This window comes from Pseudorca crassidens, chromosome 3 (genome assembly GCF_039906515.1).
Source record: "Pseudorca crassidens isolate mPseCra1 chromosome 3, mPseCra1.hap1, whole genome shotgun sequence".
In the NCBI taxonomy this organism is placed as follows: domain Eukaryota; kingdom Metazoa; phylum Chordata; class Mammalia; order Artiodactyla; family Delphinidae; genus Pseudorca; species Pseudorca crassidens.
The window spans coordinates 29,942,760-29,967,021 of NC_090298.1; the positions used below are offsets into that span (position 1 = coordinate 29,942,760).

General features: G+C 35.2%; 1 protein-coding gene across 8 annotated transcripts in view; it reads right to left on the reverse strand.

The window, feature by feature from the left end:
* LMBRD2 (LMBR1 domain containing 2) overlaps positions 1-24,262 on the reverse strand; it is a 56,104-nt gene that overhangs the window by 17,298 nt on the left and 14,544 nt on the right. For all 8 annotated transcript variants that reach the window (XM_067730512.1, XM_067730515.1, XM_067730509.1 and 5 more), the window contains 11 exons: positions 23,357-23,524; positions 22,232-22,442; positions 16,064-16,138; positions 13,296-13,409; positions 12,747-12,930; positions 9,428-9,609; positions 8,735-8,868; positions 7,256-7,361; positions 6,499-6,596; positions 3,516-3,619; positions 2,246-2,292 (listed from right to left, as the gene is read on the reverse strand). In XM_067730512.1, coding sequence (XP_067586613.1) covers positions 2,246-2,292; positions 3,516-3,619; positions 6,499-6,596; positions 7,256-7,361; positions 8,735-8,868; positions 9,428-9,609; positions 12,747-12,930; positions 13,296-13,409; positions 16,064-16,138; positions 22,232-22,442; positions 23,357-23,524 — 1,423 coding nt within the window. The remainder of the gene's footprint in view (positions 1-2,245; positions 2,293-3,515; positions 3,620-6,498; positions 6,597-7,255; positions 7,362-8,734; positions 8,869-9,427; positions 9,610-12,746; positions 12,931-13,295; positions 13,410-16,063; positions 16,139-22,231; positions 22,443-23,356; positions 23,525-24,262) is intronic.

Consider the following 24,262-nt stretch of genomic DNA (forward strand, 5'->3'; position numbering starts at 1 on the left):
AATGAAGCAACTGACAAAGGATTAATCTCCAAAATTTACAAGCAGCTCATGCAGCTCAATAACAAAAAAACAAACACCCCAATCCAAAAATGGGCAGAAGACCTAAGTAGACATTTCTCCAAAGAAGATATACAGACTGCCAACAAACACATGAAAGAATGCTCAACATCATTAATCATTAGAGAAATGCAAATCAAAACTATAATGAGATATCATTTCACACCAGTCTGAATGGCCATCATCAAAAAATCTACAAACAATAAATGCTGGAGAGGGTGTGGAGAAAAGGGAACCCTCTTGCACTGCTGGTGGGAATGTGAATTGGTACAGCCACTATGGAGAACAGTGTGGAGGTTCCTTAAAAAACTAAAAATAGAACTACCATATGACCCAGCAATCCCACTACTGGGCATATACCCTGAGAAAACCATAATTCAAAAAGTCATGTACCAAAATGTTCATTGCAGCTCTATTTACAATAGCCAGGAGATGGAAGCAACCTAAGTGTCCATCGTCGGATGAATGGATAAAGAAGATGTGGCACATATATACAATGGAATATTACTCAGCCATAAAAAGAAATGAAATTGAGCTATTTGTAATGAGGTGGATGGACCTAGTGTCTGTCATACAGAGTGAAGTAAGTCAGAAAGAGCAAGACAAATACCGTATGCTAACACATATATATGGAATTTAAGAAAAAAAAATGTCATGAAGAACCTAGGGGTAAGACAGGAATAAAGACACAGACCTACTAGAGAATGGACTTGAGGATATGGGGAGGGGAAAGGGTAAGCTGTGACAGTGAGAGAGTGGCATGGACATACATACACTACCAAACGTAAAATATCTAGCTAGTGGGAAGCAGCCGCATAGCACAGGGAGATCAGCTGGGTGCTTTGTGACTGCCTGGAGGGGTGGGATAGGGAGGGTGGGAGAGAGGGAGACGCAAGAGGGAAGAGATATGGGAACATATGTATATGTATAACTGATTCACTTTGTTATAAAGCAGAAACTAACACACCATTGTAAAGCAATTATACTCCAATAAAGATGTAAAAAAAAAACAGGAAAGTATAGATAACTACTTCTCTTATCTCTAAATGCTTTTAATAGTTGCCAAACTTAACTTGAATGAAGATATTTATAGACATTTTTGCTAGCTATGATTCTTTTAAGTTATTGAATTCTATCTAAAATGTCAAAATAATTTTACAACTACAATAAGGTTACCTTGACCATGTAAGAGTTATGATAACTCATAGTAATTAATGAGATGTTAATAAAATTTTCTCTCATCCAAATAAAGTACAAATCAGAGAGACCTGAAAAGTCATTTCTGATAGCAAAATTAGAGTTGTATACAAACATAATTAGGTAATGACTCATGTGGCATTGTGTCTTAACTGCACTAAAACCTTATTAACTGGGATTCTACTCATTAAATTCGTAGAATTGAAAGGAACTTTAGAGGTCCTAATTAAGCCTCCCATGCAGTGCAGGGTTTCATTTTAAAATAACCGTGCCAGATACCATTTGGCCCTCTTACTAGAAGACATGGAAATTTCTATGTGTGATGATCCCACTGCCATTTTGGTAAACTGTGGAAGTTTTCACAAAAAGGTGAACTCTATTTCCAGTCACTTCTGCTATTTTGTTCTAGTTATGCCTTCTGAAATAAAGACCAAGTCTCCCTTTACATAACATACACTAAAATACACGAAGACAACTATCATGTCTCCTGAGTCTTCACTTCTCTGGTAATGGACACACTCAGATGTTGAAAACCTGTGGTAACTGTGACTAGATTTTTCTCATTTTTTGCCTTTTCAATTCTCTAGGAGGTTAGTTTGCCTCAGGAAACGAAGGACTAAGGAAAAATTAAAGAGGAATAAAATTAATGTCATATTACAAAAAAAGCATAATTGTCAAGCAATCAAAATCACTTTAATAGCAAGATTGCATGAATTTATTCACTCATCCAATAAATATTTACTGAGCACCTACTCTAGGCAAGAAACTGCTAGATGTTGAACATGAAGTAATTTATTACTAATGACTTTTTAGAACAGGTCTGACAGGATACCTACATGTACATCTGAAACTATTAAAACTGCTTTTCTGTAAAAGTATATCCTATGTCTTTTTCCCACTGTTTTTAGCCAATTATTCTAAATCAATAAGATTCTTATGATATTTCACATTAATCTTTAGGTTACAGAAATTTAATAAGTATGGTACTTACTCTTCGTCGACTTTCACCTTCTTCTTGCCGTTGCCTTTTTCTCTTCTCTAGAGACAGAAAAGTGGTCTCAAATTTGGTATAACATGGTTTAATTAGATGTAGAGTAACTGAAGTAAAGGTATCAGGCTATGACCAATTTCCTTTAAATTACTACAAAGTCAAAGGTAATAGGTTATTGTTGGAAAGAACTGGAGAGTTCACCTAACTCCACAGAGAATACCTTCTCTACTTTTGTTGGAGATGGCCCTTTAGGCTCTGCCTAAATAGCTTTAGTGGGGAAGAACTTCTTCCCCATGGTGACTTGAAATTTGTTTCTCTGCAACTTCTCCTTTTTCTTTATGTCTTGTCTTCTAAATTAATTTCACACTTCTTTCTGCATAAGAGTCTTTTCCATTACTCTCTTCTGGCTATATACTCAGCAGTGGTTCTTTTCCATAAGATATGCCCTACAGACTCATTCTGGCTGTCCTAGACTCCTTCTGACTTATCAGTCTTACTCTTGAAAATCTTACCCAGGACTGGATATGATACTCCAGATGAAGTCTAATTAATGCAAAAAGCAGCAGAACTATTACATTAACTAGACACCACCTTCCTATGAGAGCACGTGAAGGCTACGCTGGCCTATTTTAGAGCCACAGTACATTTTGGCTTACATTTAAATAAGATCACACAAAAACCCCAGACCCAAGTAGGGAGAATGTCTAAGAACCAATGTCCCAAAACTCAAGTTTTGTTTTTCTTTTTCCTCCTATTCTACCATCACTTGAACATCAGGAAATTTGATACACTCAGTTTTGAGATTAGATTCTAACAGAGTGCCATGTATTCTAACAGGTTGTTAATGATTACCACATTCTAAAAACCAGCCTTGGCTTGAATGATTTCCTATGCAGCATTAAACTAATGATGATTCTTTACCTTGTTTTTAATGATGATTTTTTAAATTAATGAGTTTTCTAACTGTATTTAACTTGGCAAATCTACTTCAAAGCAAACAGGAAAATGACTCCAACACCAAGCAAGGGCGTTATTTAGTTGCAGACATATTAATTATTAAATCCTCTGCAGAATTTCTTAAAGACAGATGAAACAATCATTTATGTTTTTGAATTATTTTTGCTATGAAAGTTTTCTGTAGAATTTTAGCTAAAACATATTAATTTGTAATTTCTTAAGATAGATTAAAAATTTCAAATCATACAAACATTAATTTTGTATTCTCAGTCTTAGCACTTGCCCTTCGTTCATTTTAAAAGACAAATCTTACCTCGTCTGATTAATTCTTTTCCTTCATCAACTAAGTCTGATGTCATATCGTTATCTCCCATGAACTGCTGGAAACCAAGTAGATTCAAACAACGAGTTCCCAAGCTAATAAAAGTCGATTTTCAAAAAGATAAGCATTATTTCACACTGTAAACATTTAGATAAGTTAATTGTTCTTTAGTATCTGCACCCCACAGAAGCCTATGATTTATTACTAGTTATCATGTCAAGTTACCTAGCGCTACATTTGTCTTTCTTTAAGAAGTACTTATTTCCCTTTCTAAGAAGCTTATATGCCCAGTACTCCACTGACTAGGGTATGCACCAAAGCCATATTTCTTACAGACACAAATTAAGTTAGGCCATTAGCATACCTTCAGAAGATTACTATAGCAGGATGCTAAACAATGGCTATAATACAAAAGCAATTTATTCTTTTCTTATATTCAAACAGCAATATTAATACTGAAAATACACATACACAACCAGTGTTTACAAGTGCAGAATATTCTGGCTTAGAAAGTCTTAGTTATGCAAATTGATTTTCATGTTTTTTTTATCCTGAGAACTACTCAATTCTATTTAAATAGGTGTTACTATAAACTCAGAATTCATTACTATAGCTTATCTGGGGGTTATCATTTTATATCTTATTTACTATTTACTTTAAACCTCACTGTTGTACAGGACAGAAATACTCTGAAAATATGGCACGCGAGGAAGGAAGGATTAATATTTGTTAAACTCCTATTATGCATCAGACAATTTACAGATACTCTTATTTAATTCTTATTATAATTCTAAGAGATAAGTAACACTTTACAGATAAGGAAACAGAGGTACAAGGGGTTAAAAACCTTGCTAAAGATCAATTAATAAATTTTAGACCTGAGGATTTAAATCCAAGACAAAACAAAGACCAAGCTCTTTTTATTACCTTAGTTCTCAAACGTTTTCATTGATTTCCTTTTTTTTTTTTTCTTTTGAGGTAGAGAAGAATAGCTTTATTGCTTTGCCAGGCAAAGGGGGGCACAGCAGGCTAATGCCCTCACATATGCCCTCAACACCATACATGGAGCAAGGGGGAGAGAGGAAGAAGGAGAAAGGGAGAAGAAGTACGTGTGTGTATATGTTAGGAGGAAGAGAAAACAACGGAGCAATTTAAAAAAAGTGAAGATCTCCCATTTTACATTAGTGATGTGTAAAAATCTGGCTAATTCATAAATTATCTGCCTGCTTTAATATATAAGGAATGCTCTGTATGACTTAACGGTAAGTAAAACTAGGGTTTCAGGTAGATGGTCATGCTAATTCCGTGACTTTAAATATTCCCTTACCATCTTCATGTTCTTGTGGGAATACTATACTCCAGGATGAGATCATTGTCTCTGGGAAGGTCTTAGCTTTGTCTAAAGTGTCAGGAAACAGCTTTATATTCTCTAGGCAGTTAAGTCTGAATATTAGCTCTGGGTATGGCTGTGTGCTAGTAATATGGGAATTAGACTAATTATAACAGCATTTCAAAAGAAAATTGACCTATAAAGTCAAGTTACCATTGAAATGTCAGCAAGGCATTGCTTCATATACTCCTATAATAGAGTATTTTTATAATTTGAAAATTGAGGAATATGACCATTTTTTCTCTTAAAGACAAACGGGCACTCAAAATTTATCTTAATTAACTCTAAAACAACACTTTTAAGGAATTATTTTTAAGTTCAACAATTTTCCTTTTAGACATAGTTCCTTACATTTGTTTAAGATTTTATAGTTGACAAGGCACTATCCCACCCATCTATTCCTCGATCAGTATAACAATCTAATAAGATAAGAAGAGACGCTAATCTTACCAACATAAATACTAACATGAGAAGATATGATTTATACATCACAAGCTCTTAATGTTCCATTTGTAGTTTATAAACTGTTAAAATGAATAAGCATATAATAAAAATTTAATTTTGGATATCCAAAGGATGATTGGTCTCTTCCTTTAATACATCGTTTTCATAGTATAAACCTCTGTCTTTTCTACCTTATGGAAAAAGTTTGAAAATATTAGATTTTTTTGTCAGTTCAAATTAACCGTTTTATTTTAAATTATAATCCTTTAGTTCCTTTACTTATGAGAAGGTAAAATATATATGTTTTACAAAATTCAATAGAGAATTTATTTCAAACAAAACTTTTGTTTACTCAATATCCTAGTGTTAGAATATCAGTACAATAATGTACATTATTTACAATAACTATATAATGGTACTGAAAGATTTAAATGAAAAGTGGTTGGATGAAACTTATTATCAATAAATTTTTTTAAGGGGCATTTTTGGTGTGTCATGGAGCACTTAAGCAGTGAAGAGGGTAGGCAGAGTACAGGATGTGGGCACCTAACACGTGGAAGTAGGGAAGACAGGGGGCTAGAAGCCAAGCACACCTGTCTTTTAACTCCTTTTGAGTCTGATCTCTGCCAAGGTTCTACCACTTTTTCTGATCCTATAAAAAGAGCAGCCCATGTACTTTCCTGCCTTACACGTACTGTCTGATTTCAACTGTTCCTCACCTGACCCTCTGTTCTGGCTATGATCTGAAATATCTAGAAACCCAAAAATGATTGTGGGGAAAGCCCTAAGACTAATATATGTTTCTGGATACAAGCTGGGTATGGGGGTGCTTCATAAGCTACACTGGCTGCCAGCACCACAGGCCAGGACTCAGAGTTAACATTCTGTAATTAATCCTATCACTCTGTAGACTAAATATGTGTAACAGAATAACTCTCTCTCTTTTCTTGAAAATATCTTTGGAGGGAGAACCTGACCCAGTCACTCAAGCGACCCCTTTAAACTATGCCCAGCACCCACAAAGTCACAATAAAACAAACAACCAGAACCCAATCAGTGAATATTTAAAAGAGCTTTAAGGAGAAAAGTTATCCAGATCAGGCTAAGCATATGTGGAAAATAAGCAATGTTGTTTCTTACCTAAAGTAAGTAGCAATGCAGAGAATTACCACCAACATAGGATAATATATATAGAACCCATCTGCAATAAAGGATAAAACTTTCATGGAACCCATAATCTGAGGAGCAAGAAAAAATTAAATCAGTACAGTTCTATATCTTTCATTCTTTTTCATTAGAAAATTCACCCATAACCATTTATATCAATTAATTCGGAGTTTTCAAAAAAGTAGAAATGAAGCACTAAATAGACTGATTTTTAAGTTCTCATCACAAGAGGAAAGAAATTGTAACTGTGAGGTGATGAATGGTAACTAAACTTATTATGATAATTATTTCACAATATATACATATACCAATTATGTTGTACACCATAAACTAATACAATGTTATATGTCTATTATATCTTAATTTGCTTATTTATTAAGATTTTTCTCCCCCAAATATTAATATTTTATAAATACTACTGAAAATCATCAAATACATTAAGACCATAAACATAAAGGTTAATATTATTATAGGTCAGGTCTATTGATATTGCTCAGCTGGACAACCTATATGAACCAAAAATTAATTTTTTATAATAAGATATAGCAATATCACTTTTATTCAGTCATTAGTAATTACATATACAATCTGTAAAAGAAAGTTTTAGTAATTTTTAAAAAGATCCTAATAATGCAACAGAACTTTTCCACCAGCAGTAAAAATAAATTTCACAATAATAGCACCCTATATAGATAATGAATCTAAAGAACTCTTTTTTGACAATACTTACAGATGTATAAGCAGTTGGCTGTGTATTCTGGTGAGAGATGGATGAATCCATATGGGTCAAACCCAAGAAATTAAGACATAAAGGAGGAGTCAAACGGCAAAATAACCTGAAGTAAGCATTAATAAACACAATATATAAAAATTAAAGCAGGAAGATACATTATATATTATGTTGAAATACATTAAGAACATTTCAGATCATTGTAACTATTATTCTCATCCATTTGTATTTTTAATTCTTAATACAAACTGCCCTTACTTTTGAGACATTCTGAAAATCCTATTAATCACATCTTCCTTAAAAACATCAACACCTACAAGGCAAAACTCCAGCCTCAGGTTATCTCCTTCGCTGGTGTTTGCCACTGCTTTATCCCAAGAATTTGCAGAGTGCCTCTGTATGTGCCTCTTCCACGCCTACCATCTGTGTAATCTAAATCTGTCTCAATAGCATGACGAGGACAGTAACATCCTCAGGTGAATTGTACTCAGTACGTAAAAGATCTGAAGTTTTATCAAAGTATGTCAACTCTGACAATTACAGGTATAAATAATAGTTGGAGCTCAGTTTTGACCAGATAAAAAGAGAACCTTACAGAACTACAGAGTTGGAGAGTAGAAGGAGACAAAAATGAAGAGAGGGTGTGAATAGAAAGAGGTAATATGAGTTCTTTTGTGGTGACAGAATAGTTCTGTATCTTGATTGTGGTGGTGGTTACGGGAATCTACACACACACACACACACACACACGAATAAAGGAAAAAAAATACTGAAAATTAATAAGGTCTGTGGTCTGTTAACAATAGTGTGTCTGTACAACAGCAATATAAAATGTCTCCACTGGGGGAAGCTGAGTGAAGGTTACTAGGACTCTTTGTATTATATTTGCAACTCCCTTTGAGTCTACAATTATTGGGGGAAAAAAGGTAAAAAAAAGTCTTAGAGATGCCTCAGATATTGATTCCTCTTGAAGTTCCCAAAGTCCAGCCCTAAAAACCTAATATAACTAAGTTAACAATACGGACAAATAGTAGATTGTGCAACCTAGCCCAAGCTGGAACCATCTCGCTAAACTTCTACTAAATCTCTCAGCAAGAATTGTTCTTTTGGTGTTCTTGGTCCTCCACAATTCAGTTTGAGGCCACTGAACCTCAGAACACTTTCTAGGTCTGACTTAGTCTCTAAACTCTCAAATGTTCTTCTTATTACTAACCTATTTATTGACCCTCTAATTGGTAAATCCAGGCTCACTATGTCTTTCTTTTCCTTCCTAATCTAGCATACCCATTTTAACCCTAAACTTCAAGAAGAATTTAGCTAGCCATCAACAAGCACCTAATTAATACTTAAACCTAATCAATTAGCTCATAGAAATGCAGGTGTTAGTGAAGACCCATAAACAAAAAGAAATAGAAGAGAGATCCATAAGAATACATGTAATGGAGACATTTCCCTTGTTTCTACACACAATCTACTTACATGCCACTGAAAAGAAGGCTGTAAGCATCAGTCTGGTGATGTGAAGCCAGGTAATAATAGTTAAATACACGAATCCTGAACACAGTAGAATAAACACAGATACTGAGGAAGAAGATGGAGAGGAAGCAAGCAATCTAAGAAAACAAAGAACCCAGTTTCAGACTAACAGACTTCAATACTTATATACTATCACAAGCATTATCTTTGAATTCCAGCTAACATTTATTGACATTCTAAAACTTATACACAGTAACAGTATAAATTTTTAACCGCCTAATTTCATTTTTTCATAAAATGAAATTATGAAAAAAAATCTACATCTTAATCAGTCCCACATCCTATCCATAAGTTTCAAAGCTACCTCCTGCAGTGAGCCTGTTCTCCCATTCCCTGGGCAACTCTTCACATGAAGACTATAAGTTATGTAGCTTCACTGGCATAAAGAGGATCAAAGCATTCTCATAGAAGTACTTTGCACTATTTTGCATCTTTTCATCTCTCCTCAAATACAGTTCTTAGTTTTTATATTCTGGGTAAAATGATGAAGCTCATTTTTGGAAGTGTGAATAATAACACTGTGGGAAACTTCACTGCTTTCATTATTACTAGAAGAAATATATGGAGAAAAGATACAACAGTTAAGGATTATACTATGGCTGACATTTATTTACGACCCATATAAAATAAACTGACCTCGATATAAATATAATTGTATGTTTTTTCGGCCAGCTGTATGAAGACTGCAAAGAGGGATAAGACAGGTGTAGTGCTAAAGAATGTGCACTCTGACCACACAACAATCACGGAGAAGATGGACAACACCACAGCAAGTACCCTATAAAACCACGGTCGCAAAAGACATTCCCAGTACCACTCTGGAAGATAAAAGAAAAAAATGATTAGGAAAACCATAAAGGAGTAACAGCGTATTTACAGTGTTTCAAAATACCTCCAATACAAGATACGTAATTGCAAAGAGAAAAACAGTGGTGGAACCAGGCAGACACCATCCTAAGCAAATGAATAGCAGTAATGGGACAAACTGATATTATGTGCCTCATGCTCTGATAAGAACACATCATTGCTGAGGTATTCCTGCCAAAAATGTAGAACCTGCATCTGATTATGAGGAAACATCAAACTCAAATTCAGGGACATTCAATAAAAAACTGACCTGTACTCTCCAAAACATTAATGTCATAAAATAATAACAGAGACACAGAAATCATTCCAGATTAAAGGAGACTAAGGAGACATGACAACTGAATGCAATGCACGATCTGGGATTTTTTTACAAAGAATATTATTGAGACAATTAGCAAAATCTGAACAAGGTCTGTAGATCACTGTACTGTATCAATGCTAATTTCTTTATTTTGATCACATTGTACTTGGTTATGTACAAAAACGTCTTTATTCTTAGAAAATACACACGGAAACACTGAGAGGTAAAGAGGTTATCATGTCTGGATTTAACTCTGAAAAGATAAAGGAAAAATATGTATACAGATAGAAAAAGATAAAGCAAATGAATAAGGTAAAATGTTAACATTTAAGGAATCTGGGTGAAGGGCGTATGGGAATTCTTTGTATTATTCTGGCAACTTTTTGTTAAGTCTGACTTTAGGCAAAAAAAAAAAAAAAAGTTAAAGAAAAAAAAAAGAAGAAAACTCACAAAATTGAAAAGGTTATACTTCATTCATTGAAGAGTTGAGCTCCTGGCTCACTCTAAATCTTTTCAACCCTACTCACAGGATAGTTCCTGGTGATTTCAATATCCACACAGGTGATCCTCCTTTCAATACCCTGGTCTTTCACTTCCTCGACCTACTCTCCTCCAATGAGTCTGTCCTCCAGCTTACCTCAACTACTCATCCTTTAAATCTTTTATTACCGATAACTCCAACCCTTATAATCTCATTAAAGAATAGGATCCCTGTCCCCAAGCAACACCTTCATCTACTATTCCAGCTCCACTGACTGACTTTACCTCGACAGTCCATTTATTCTACCACATTTTTCCTGCCACTTAACCTGATGTCCTTATTACTTTCTTTACCCAGCTCAGGTTCCATAGTCTTTGAGGATAATCACTCTCCAATATCCCAATTCTCGTGGCCTCTCTTGCTTCCCTGTACTTGCTAAGCTAAACCACGCTCTGGTTAGATTCAACTCCTTGGCTACCCTGAGCCTGCACCCATGGAACTGCACATTGCAAGAGTAAGACACGCAACTCTTCTGACTCATCTCACTTTAAATTCTTAATCAATAGCTTCAAGTGGACCCTGAGCACTGCTTGGCTAGCGTACTGTAATTCACCAATCTTCTCCCATGCCTACTCTCCCTAAGCAACTATTTTGCGCCTTCTTTCCTCAAATTTCCAAAATCTCTTGCCCTATAATTACTCTCAGCATTTCACTGAGAAAACAGAAGCTGGAAGAACAGAACCTCCCCAAGTGCCCGCCACTACATCTTTTCACATCTGCTCAAGTATATTTGTGCTTTACCTCCTAAACTAAGGCCTTTCTCCTCACTATTCACTATTTCCCTTTTCATCTCGCCTGTAAATGTACATTGTCCCAGCCATTCTCTTCTGTCTCAACATATTTCCTCGAAGGTGTCATTTGCAAATTACATGCAATAATTTCTCTTGACCCTACCACTCTCCTTCAGCTACTCCCTCTTTATTCCCTTTTATAAAGAAAACACTTTGAGAGTTTTCTATTGTGTCTCTAACTGCTTTCCCTCGTTTTTCTTTCAAATTTCGATCAGGCTTTTTTACCCTTCCCCCCACTTCATTCCTCTGAAATCCCATTGTCAAGTCTTAATATTCATAATAATCTACCTATCTGAAACATTTGAAAAGGTACTTTATACAACCTTTTTCTCAAAACATTTCACTCTCCTGGTTTTCCTCCTATCTCACCAGCCATTCTTTTTCTAGTCTTTTCTGCTGGTTCCTCCGCATCAACTTGATGTCTAAATTGGCAGTACCTCAGGCTTGGTCCTCAGATTTTCTCTTTTCTCTATCCCATTACTTCTTCACTGACTTTATCCTAACCCATGGCCCACCTATACATTAACGATACCCTAATTTATATTTGCAGAGCAGACTTCTTCCTTGAACTCCAATATCTACAGCCAACTACCTACTACTCAGCATCCTGTTCATACCTTTATGTATAGATTGCCTGTTTTTCTCACTCTGCAAGGGCAGGAATTTCTGTCTTTTTTGTTCACTGATATATACCAAGCACCCAACAATTCACAGCATATATAGGCTCAAATGTTTGTTGAATGAATGAAAACAAGTATCACATCATTCCTTTATTTAATTAAAAAAAAAGATCTTCATTGAGACATGTGTTATGGCCATTATGTTTTCATACTCAAGACCAAACATGTAAAATAAAATCAAGTGAACTTAACAGTTTATTTGAATAAATAATAAGGTATTTATTTGAATAAATAAGGTAAACAGAAGTTCTAATACTGTGACACTTTGATATTTTCATTAAGTTCTTCATACTAAATTTGATAACATTTGAAGAAAGTGTCATAAATAATCATAAAGGAGAATAAAATAATTATGACTATTGAATGTAGGTTTTGTATATAGACTAATAAATGTAAGTAATCAAAGAGGACATCTTAGGGGAACATTTTAGTAGTATGTCAAGACTAAAGAAGAGATCCACGCTTATGATATAAAACTGCTTAAAATTCTAATTGTTTTAAGTATATATTATGTATACAAGATATGCTTGATGTATTGCATATATTTTTGCATAGAATTTTGGTTATCTGTGAAGAAAGAGTGGAAGCTAATAGTTTATATGTTATATGACAAGTAAAATAGTTTTTTGGGGGAGGTTTATCAAATACATAGTATTACCATATGGCATAAGTCAAATAACACAATTATAATTTAACTTTGCATTTGTGAAAATATACACTTTTCATCAGAAAAATTATCAGCATTAAACTTTGAAATGTACATCAAATTACATACCAACTGTAGGATTATAAAAATACTGAATAAATCTATTTTCTGGCTCCGGCGATTGAAAGGTATGAACAAACTGACAAGTAGCACTAGTTTCATTTTTTGCTACATCTTCTAGATAAAATGCTTGTTCCAAAAGAATCTGCCATTGTACTTGAGTTCGACGGTGTCTCTGAACTGAATAAATCACCTAACAAAGAGAGCGGGGGTATACCTGTCAGTGTTCTGATCCAACAGTGATTCAACTCCCCACTAAGGAGCATGTTTTGGTTGTCACAGCAACAGGAAAGGGGTCGTGGCATTTACTGGGTGGAGTCAAGGATGTTAATATTCTATAATACATATAACACTCATGCTTAGTGAATAGTTCTCCCTCCCCAAATTCCAACAGTAACCATGTCGAGAAAAACAAAGTTAAAACACTTCAAAGAATAATGATAAGGACAGGATCAAAGGAAGTTTCTGATACACATTCACTCAAACTTCCTTTTTTGTGGGCAGTAATTACAAATCTAACTAAAATCATCAGAAGGTAAAAAGGCTATATAAAGTTACCTGTTTATGTAGTTTTACCAGACTCTTTTCACTTGGATAGGTATTATGTTTTTCATCAAAATCTTCGTAATCATCCATGTTCCTACCCATTTTTTCCTGATACTCTACAGGGCACTACAAGGAACGAGTAGATTTTTAGAAATTTTATTTGCAAAAAAGATTAAAATTTTATTTTTATTAAAAATCTTTCATTCTTGAGCATATCTAATTTTCTTGCAAACATCTTCCAGATTTGAAGTCGTCTACACCACTATTAGTCATTTATTACCTCTATGAACTTGGGCAAGTTGGTTAACCTCCCTGAATAGATCTCAAAAGGTAGCAAATATAAGAGAAATGTAGAGAATTGATTCTCATGACTATCATCTTAACCAAAAGGAGCACTAGCTAATAATTAGTATAACAGATTTAAAGTATAGGAAAAGAACTGGACAGCCATATGCAAAAAAAGGAAACTAAACCACTATTGCATACCATACATAAAAATCAACCCAAAATGGATTAAAGACTTGACTGTAAGACATGAAACCATAAAAATCCCAGAAGAAAATATAGGCAGGATGCTCTCTGACATTGGTCTTAGCAATATCTTTCTAGATATGTCTCCTCAGGCAAGGGAAGCAAAAGCAAAAATAGACAAATGTGATTATAACAAACTAAAAAGCTTCTGCACAGCAAAGGAAACCATCAATAAAATGAAAAGACAACCTACCAAAGGAGAAATATATTTACAAATGATATATCCAATAGGAGGTTAACATCCAAAATATATAAAGAACTCATACAACTCAACAATGAACAAACAACTTGATTGAAAAATGGGCAGGGGAACCGAATAGATATTTTCCAAAGAAGACATACAGGTGGCCAACAAGTGCATGAAAAGATGTTCAACATCACTAATTATTCAAGAAATGCAAATCAAAACCACAATGAGATTATCACCTCATACCTGTCAGAATGGCTATTATCAAAACGACAAGAAATAACAAGTGTTGGTGAAGATGTGGAGAACACAGAACCCTCATACACTACTGGTGGGAATGTAAATTGGTGCAGCCGCTATGGAAAACAGTATGGAGAGTCCTCAAAAAATTAAGACTACGGGGCTGCCCTGGTGGCGTAGTGGTTGAGAGTCCGCCTGCCAATGCAGGGGACATGGGTTCATGCCCCGGTCCGGGAAGATCCCACATGCCGCGGAGCGGCTGGGCCCGTGAGCCATGGCCGCTGAGCCTGCGCATTTGGAGCCTGTGCTCTGCAACGGGAGAGGCCACAGCAGTGAGAGGCCCACGTACCGAAAAAAAAAAAAAAAAAAAAAGACTACAGCTACTGTATGATCTAGCTATCCCGCCTCTGGGAATTTATCCAAAGAATATGAAAATACGAATCCTAAAGGATATCTGCACCCCCATGTTCACTGCAGCATTATTTACAATAGTCAAGATAAACAATCTAAGTGCCCATCAGTGAATGAATGGATAAAGAAGATGTGATACACACACACACACACACACACACACACACACACACACACACAGGGGAATACTACTCAGCCATTAAAAAAAGATAAAATCTTGTCATCTGTAACAACATGGATGGACCTTGAGGGTATTATGCTAAGTGAAATAAGTCAGATGAAGACAAATACCATAGGATTCAACTCATATGGGAAATATAAAAAGCTGATAGACAAACAAAAAGAAAATAAATGAATAAACCAAACCAAATAAAAACAAACATGTAGATACAGAGAACAGAGTAGTAGTGGGGGTTAGGGTGAAATGGGTAAAGGGGATCCACTGTATGGTGACTGATGGAAAATAAATTTTTGGTGATAAGGATGGTATAGGGTATCTAGAAGTAGAAATATAATGTACACACAAAACTCATATAATGTTATAAATCAATGTTACCTCAATAAAAAAATAAAGGCTTACATACAAGTCTTTAAAAATAAACTAAATACAAGAAAAGGAATAGTTCAGGGGCTCTGTGGTTGCAGAGAAGACAATTGGGGAACTCATTTCTGGAATAATCATTTTCGGAAGTATATGAATACCTCTAATTCAATACTAATGCATCAAAACCTTAATTGTATGGTTTCTTATTAAATATCTCATAATGTCATTCATTTTATGAAATATATTGTAAAATACCATGTACAAAGCTGATTAAATGTGATTATTGAGGACCTAATTTATTTCCTTATAGGAAATACGCTTTTAGTGACCACATTTCATGACACTTTTTTTTTTTTTTGGTACGTGGGCCTCTCACTGTTGTGGCCTCTCCCGTTGCGGAGCACAGGCTCCGGACACGCAGGCCCAGCGGCCATGGCTCACGGGCCCAGCCGCTCCGCGGCACGTGGGATCTTCCTGGACCAGGGCACTAACCTGTGTCCCCTGCATCGGGAGGCGGACTCTCAACCACTGCGCCACCAGGGAAGCCCTTAATGACACTTTTACAACCTATAAAGGTCCATCTCCATCACTGTGTCACGGCAATCATTTTACATTATTTAACATAACCTCTATAGCCACATTTCAATGGAAAATACTGCCAATAAATAATGTTAAACCTATAGTAACAAAAGAACAAATTCTATGTACAAATTACTATGGGTTTATGGTTAATATTGTCATGAAAATGGAAAGGAGTTGGAAGACTTCAATCACAGGCTGTTTGCATACTTTTCTGATGCTTTTATTATAATATAGTATGTAAATTTACATTTCAAAAGAAAATAGATGAGAATATTATTTAATTACCTTTTTAAGTATTGTGTCAACACATTTTCTCAGTGGGTGGTTATACTTGATGCTCTCATTCACTTTACGAACTTCCTATGAAAACAGTAAGAGAAATAAAAATATTTCCATTTCTGTAGATTAGATGTTTCAAATCAGTATGCTCTAGGTACTATATATATTCTCACAAGTTTAGTTCCAACCCAAATTACTCAGCATATAATAAAGTTCTATTCTCTGAATAAAAACTCTTAAGAACACAAATAAAAACACAAAATTATAGAACAGCTGTATCTATACCCTCACACTTTTTATAACTTTCTACATTTACTGCCTTACCATTTGCTTACTTGGTACACAGAGATGAATAAACATTATAAAAAGTCATGAAGGATCAGGCAAACTGAGATTCTAAAAGAACAGGACTGCATTTCTCCATCTTGCTCCTCAAGTTCAATTATCTCATTACCTAAAATACAGCAGAGAAACCAGAGGAAGCAGAACAGGCTAAAAATGTCACAAAGCACCTGCTCCTTTCCAATGAGAGAGTACTTTACAGCAGTCACAACTAATGATTCATCCCACATTTTTAAAATTAAGAGTTCACTATGTGCCAGCACTGTGCTAGGTGTAAGGTCACCACAATCCATACTGGAGGGTGGAGTGGGAAGACATGGTGTTATAAGTCTTTCACTAAGATTGCAGTGTGGTGATGAGATAATTAAATCAACAATTTAATGCATATGAAAGAAATAAAGGGGTTAGAGAAGGGAATCTTTAGAATCAGTAGTTCTAAAAGAATCACGATATTCTATAATATAAATGAAATTTTTGAGAAGGTTGGAACCACTGTTCTAGGAAGAAGAAACAGCATGTTCAAAGGCTGGGAGGCAAGAGTGAACCAACCAGGATATTAAAAATAACAGTCTGATTATAGAGCAGAGGATGGCCTTAAGAGATGTAAAACTGGGGGGCAGGGAAACCATAGGGCATATAGAAAAAGTTGTGAAAAAGTATAACGTATATGGAAAAAAAATCACTATCCTTAATATATGGAGAGCTCTTAAAAATCAAAAGAAAAATGGGAAGATACAGAAGAAATGCAATTGGCCAATAAATATCTGAAAAGATGTTCAATCCCACTAAAAAAAACTACAACTTTTTAAAATGAGGACAGTTTTCTTGTAAAATTATAAAAAACTGCTCTTATATAATGAGGTAAGATTGCGGGGGAAAAGGCCTCCCTATACACAGTAAAATGTGATGTAATCTATTTGGAAGATAATTTAGCAATAACCATCAAAATTTAAAATATGCAGACCCCATGAATAATCTGTACCAACAGACACTGCTCCTGTCAAAGAGCTTAGCTTAGTGAAGAAAACAGACATTATTCAAATAGAAATGGTGTGAAAACTGCTGTATAATCTAGTGTGGAAGACTTTCTGATGAACCGATTACTTAAACTGAGATAAAAAGCTAAACTGAGGATAGGAGTCAGCTGATCAAAGGAAGGAGCAAGAATATTCCAGACAGAGGGACAGCATGTACCAAGGCCTCCAAGCAGAAGTGAACAAGGAGTTTCAGGAAAAGAAACTCCAGTGACTAACGGGAAAGGAGAGCAAAGGTCTGCGCTGTGCTTGATCAGGCTGTAGAGTAAGAGCAAAGTATTCCAGAAGGCCTTAATAACATTTCATTTTGAGGTCAATGAGTAAGGCCTAAAACCGGAATGACAGGACTTGGGTTTTTAAAAGGTGCTTGAAGCATCACTACATTACACTCTTCCATTTCTAAGCTACCTTAAAGTTTTGTTGACTAGTTAGCATAACTTTGAATACAAACTATACAGTCTGATTATATATTATATATGAAAATCATATTTTTCCTCTAAATTCTTTAGCATATTAAACAAAAGCAAGTACTGGAACGTTGATATTTGCTATAGCTTATAAATTTAAGTTTCCTTCAAGGTTCATAATTTTTATAAAGTGTGGAATGTATTTGAATAATAGCTTATTTTCTTCATATCAAATAACATAACTTTGAACTCTGTCATTATTGTGACAATAGAACTCTATTATTTTCAGTGGAATAAGTAGCTATTTGTCCCTCTCCAAATCCTCTACCTTGAAAAATGACAGCAGGTAGAGGTGACCTCTGGCCATCTAGCAAAAATTCCTTTTGAATGGTTTGACATGGCTTATAAGTTTTATTAATGCTTCAAAGAAAAGTAACAGACACACAGATGTATACATTCACTCCATAGAAAACATATCATAAAACACTAAACTGGTTTTTATAAAACTGCATTTGGAAGATTTTATGGATAGATGAAAAATATAATTAGTAATTACCAGAAAAAAAAAAAAGGTGATTGTGATCTCTTAAAAGATGTATTCAAAACCAGTGGATTTTAAAAGTTTTCTCTCAAACTAAGTTATCAGTATTCTTGTCCATGCTTTATTCTGCGCACCTCCATCAGACTGATTATCCTAAACCACATACAGGATCATGTCTCTTCCCTGCATGCAAGGTGTCAATGATTCCTCACTGATTTCAAAATACACTGAACTTTTGAGTCCGACATTCATGGCCGTGCTATCTGGCTATCTATCTTTCAAACCTTGTAAACTTTATCTTATGCATAATTAATTTAGTTTTAAAACCTCCTGATACCTGACCAGAATGCTGTCAGCTATGAAAATTCTACCCATTCTTCAAGGCCCAGGTCATATTTCACTTCCTCCATTTCACCTCTTCCTCTAGGCGAAATTTCTCTACACTAGAGCATGTATCATTTACAGTGCATTTATCATATACTGTGAGGGACTGTACAATTTTCTACTCTAGACCGTTAGTATCCTAATGGCCAGTTCCACATAGCACTTAACATGGCAGGAAGACACTAGGTATTTAAAAAATGATGAAAAAAATTTCTCCACAAGTTTATAAATTTTCAGACATTCAGAAAAACAGGAAGGATCCCAAATGCCCTTTAAACATATGGACAAAGAAATTCATACCTGCTAAATCATGCATTTTTTGAGGGGGCAAAAAAGGGCTAGAGTTCTTCTGCTATGTATGTGGACTTCCTGCTATTTTCAAAAGATCCATTAAGAAAAGAGTAGTTTCTTACCATATAAAAATGGATCAAATTAACATTTTGTACACCTTAAATTTACACAATGTTTTACGTCAGATATATTCAATAAAAATAGTGGTTTCTTATTGACATGGAAAAATTTCTCTTATCTAAATTTTTTTAAATCCCTCACACCTTAAACCTACACTAAAATAGCAAAGAAAGCATCAATTCCAATCCTTAATTTTCCACATCCTATTTCTAAGTAGAGGACTCCCATTTAACAACAACAAAATCTATCTTTATTCACTGAAGATTCCTCCTAGCAAAATCCAGATCTAAAATAAACTGCATTTAATTTATACTTGGTCAAGGAAGTTTGAATGAACTGGTGAAATCCATATTCCTTAAATCTGAAACAACTGAATTTAATACCAACTTTTGAGGGGAACATTATCAAATTTAAATGATCTCCTTTTAATTATTTTATTATCAAATATAAATTTTTAAATTTTTTTTCAAAATTCAAAATTTCAAATATATCAAATATAAAAAATAACAAATTAACTTCCTTTGAAAAATGTAATAACATCCATCACATGCTTAAGGAAATGTAATAGAGTATTATTTATAGGAGATTTACTCCATATTTTGAATCAATGTCTTCTGCTACAGTTCTTAACATTTTATAAATAAATGCAAGAAGTCAACATAAAAATTTTCAACCACAATTAAAGAATCAGTATCCATTCTTTTGTTCATTTATTCATTCACTTAAAAATGGCTGCTGAGTATCTAAGAATCTGGAGGACCAAAGAAGGTGTTTTGGGTTGAACTGTGCTCCCCCCAAAATCATATGTTGATGTCTCAAGCTCCAGTACCTTAGAATGTAATCTTGTCTGGGAATAGGGTTGTTGCAGATATAATTGGTTAAATTATGATAAGGTCATACTGGAATGGGGTGGGCCCATAATCTGTCTGGTGTCCTTATAAAAAGAGGAAATTTGGACACAGGCACACAGGGAGAATATCATGTGAATACGAAGACAGAGATCTATAATACAAGCCAAGGAACACCAAAGATTGTCAGTTAACGACCAGAAGATAGAAGAGAGGTATGGTACAAATTTCCCTATAGCCCTCTAAAGGAACCAACCCTGCTGACACCTTGATCTTAGATTTTCAGCCCCCAGAGCCCTGAAACAATAGATTTCTGTTGTTTAAACCACATAGTTCATGGTACTTTGTTATGGCAGCCCCAGGAAACTAACACAGAAGCCTCCGCTGAAGAATTCTCACTTGTGTTGAGACCTGAAAATGAAGTAGGAATTAGCTAAAGAGACTGGAGAAATGAGCATTCCAAGAGTTTGGGAATAGCATACTCAAAGGCAGAATAGAGTGCCAACGAACGTAACGGTTAAGAGCAGGGGTCGGCAAACCAGATCCAATCAGGCCCACCATCTGTTCTTGTTTGAACACATCCATTCCTCATTCATTGATATACTGTCTGTGGCTGCTTTCATGCTACAGTGATGGAGTAGTTGCAACAGAGACCATATGGCACAGAAAGCCTAAAATATTTACTATCTGGCCCTTTACCGAAAGCTTGCCAATCCCTGTTAAAGCATGAACTAGAGTCACAGTGGCTCTATCACTCAGTAGCCATGTGAACATGGCAAACTCACCCTCTCTGTGTCTCATTTTCATTTATTAAACAAGGGTAAAAAATTCTCCCTTATAAGGTTGTTTTGAGAATTAAATGTATTAATATATATAAAGTGCTTAGAAAGTCATAGGCAAATATGTGACTCTATATACTTGTTTGCCTACATACTTGTTTGCTATTATCATCACCATTATTAAGTTTGAGGAACCAAAGTTGACCAGCATGGGGAAGACAGAGAGATAAGAGAGAGCTAGACGTGGGCCAAATCATGTTTTGGTAGGCCACATTACAGCATTTTGCTTTACTCTAAAGTGAACGAAAGCCTTCAACATAAGGTTTTATGCTGAAGAATAACATTATTGGAATAGCATATTTGTGCAGAAGAGCAAAATTTGAGGTGACTACAACCTTTTTTAAAATCAACAACGAAATTATTAAACAGCAAAATTTTATAATTTGTTGTATTTTTTGTGTATATTATTGAAATTTAATACTTTCAATAACTTTGTGAAGTTGGTTCAAGTCATATGAATTTTACAAGTGAGTAAAATGAAGTGCCTTATTAAGATTACAGACAGGAAACGAAACTTAGGGACACAAATTCCCATGTATATTGGTCTCTAAAGAGGTTTCCAGACTTGGTGGGATTACTTTGGGTCATATTTTCAGGAAGATGCGTCCTTTAATTTCTATTTTCACTTCTACTATGTCACGGTAACCATATAACTTATCATCTAGTCTGGGAAACTTTTGAGTCTTAACTTTGAACTATTAAAAGTTAACCCAGGGGACTTACCTGGTGGTCTAGTGCTAAAGAATCCACCTTGCAATGCAGGGGACATGGGTTTGATCCCTGGTCAGGGAACTAAGATCCCACCTGCTGCGGGGCAACTAAGCCCGCGCACCACAACTACTGAGCTAGCGTGCCTCAACTAGAGCCCCCGTGCCGCAAATTACAGAGTCCACATGCCACAACTACAGAGCCCACGTGCCCTGGAGCCTGCACACCACAACAAGAGAGAGCAAACCCGCACATCACAACTAGAGAAGCCTGTGCACCACAACGAAGAGTCCGCGCAGCACAACGAAAGATCCTTCATGCCTCAACGAAGATCCCGCGTGCTGCAACTAAGACCTGGCGTGGCCAAAAACATAAATAAAATAAAAATAAAAGTCACTCCAAGACAACAAGCATAACACTGCACTGTTGAATATATTCTCCCTGCATCTCTGCCGGTTAGAAGATGGAGATGAGATCTCATGAAGATGAACTGCCAATAAGAAGTCATTCAAATGGATGAGACATCCTTAATAACTGTACATCACCAAATTTTTATTCTAAAGCCCATCAGTGTGCCAACAACAACAAAACCAACAGTATATCCAAAAGGAGATACACACAACTTGATGACTGTTGACTCCACGGTTTAAAGTTACTTACCTCCATGACATCTTCTAAAGTCTCTTCTGCATCTGCTTTCTCCGTCATCAATTTGGCTGCCTTAAAATAAGTTTTCATAAGTAGATAACCTCTTTTTGCTCCATTCCAGTATGAGCGAGGGATTTCTACCAAGCCATACCCCAACAACAACACCAGAAGAAAAAGACCCCATGTATTTGCAGCAGCTATCCCAATTGTCTGAAGCTGGTTCCTAAGGAAGAAAACATAAGCAGATAGCTGTGATAGATAAATTTTTGCAACAAAAATGTTAAATGGAACTAGTGTTAAATGTTTTCTCAGAAAACAACTGCCCTACAAGATGGCTCCAATTTTATATGAAAAAATTCGACCTTCAAATCCTCAGCTACTCTTTTAGTAACAGCAGATAACGTGTTTTAATGAAAAGTTAGAGTGTGACTGCAGAAGTAGACTTTAACACAGGAAACACGGCTTCTATTATAGTTAAAATTAGAATCTAGGAAAATTCATGGCAAGAATTATCCTGAAGAAAATATATTTTTCATTAGGTGCTTTCTTATTTAATATTAACCAAGAGAAGCCTTAAAAAAATTTTAAGCCTGAAAAAATTTTAACTTGTTTTAAGGCAGATGCACGCAAACCTCAAGAATGCAACAGTAAGGATTATCATTGCCACTCCATTCCTAAACTTCTCAGCTCTGACTCTTCACGTATAACAGACCACAAGTATAATACAGATTTCAATTTTATTGCAATGATAAATTCAAAGTTAAAGAGAAATATGCCCTCAAATTATAGTCAGAACAAAAGAAAAGTATTCACAAGTTCCAATGAGAAAGAAATCTAGGTATTTAGTCATACACAAAATTTGAAAGTCTATCATAAAATCATGGGAGTTAATACTTTTAACATATAGCTCTTAGACAAAGCATCAGTCCCTTGTCCAATATGTATATTCAAAGATGTTATTCCGTATTTTCCTTCTTAGTAATATATATTATTATGATATTCTTCTGGGGGAATCTATAAAACATATAATGGTAGGTTTCTCAAGGAAATGTTTGTTAACCTGCATATGAGATAAAAATTAATTTTCAAAAATGCAACTGTATACAGAAACAATGTTAAGAACATGGTTTTTCTTACCATTCTAAGTGCAAGTGTGGGTTTACAGCTACATAAATTAAAAACGCTCCAAAAATCAGCAAGTAGGTGCCATAATAGATTGCATTCTCAATCAGTGCAGTTTTGATCTTTCCAGTAATGGAAAACCCTCCTGATCTTGCATACGACTGCATAAAAGGTAACAGAATCCTGGATGATAAGAAAGAATATGATTAAAAAACACTTGACATGTCTGTATAATCTCAAAATACTGAAAATATGTGAATCTCAATTTTAATGTGCAGTTCTTTTCATGAATAAATATGATTTTGAGTAATAATTAATACTGAACCAAACTATAATAGATAGCTGAATATTTTCCTAGTATTAAATTTTGGGGAGAGCAAAGCACATTCCTGGGAGCAAAAGGAGGCCACGATGACCGAGAGAGAGTACAACAGTATGCGTGGCTTAAAATGAATCTAAAAAAAGGCCTTCAATGCTTTTATGAATAATTTAGATTGCATCCAAAGAATAATGAGGAATCATTTTCTTTAACGGAAAGGAGACATGATCAAATTTTAGTTTTCTAAGGACTGATAAAGCTTCAACATGGAGAATGTACTTAAATGGAACAAAACTGGAACTATTTAGAGAGGGTAAGGGGTGGTGCTGTGCTAAGAAGCAGGAGAGAGTATACTGATGTTGAAGTAGCTAGGACACATCCCAAAGGAGGTGCACAGGAAGTAGCTTTTAGAGTCATCACCATATCAATGGTAGTGAAACAACATCAGTAGATGAAAGCTGGAAGGGTGAGTATATAGAATGAATGAGGGGCTTCCCTGGTGGTGCAGTGGTTAAGAATCCGCCCGCCAATGCAGGGGACACAGGTTCAAGCCCTGGTCTGGAAAGATCCCACATGCACAGAGCAACTAAGCCCATGCGCCA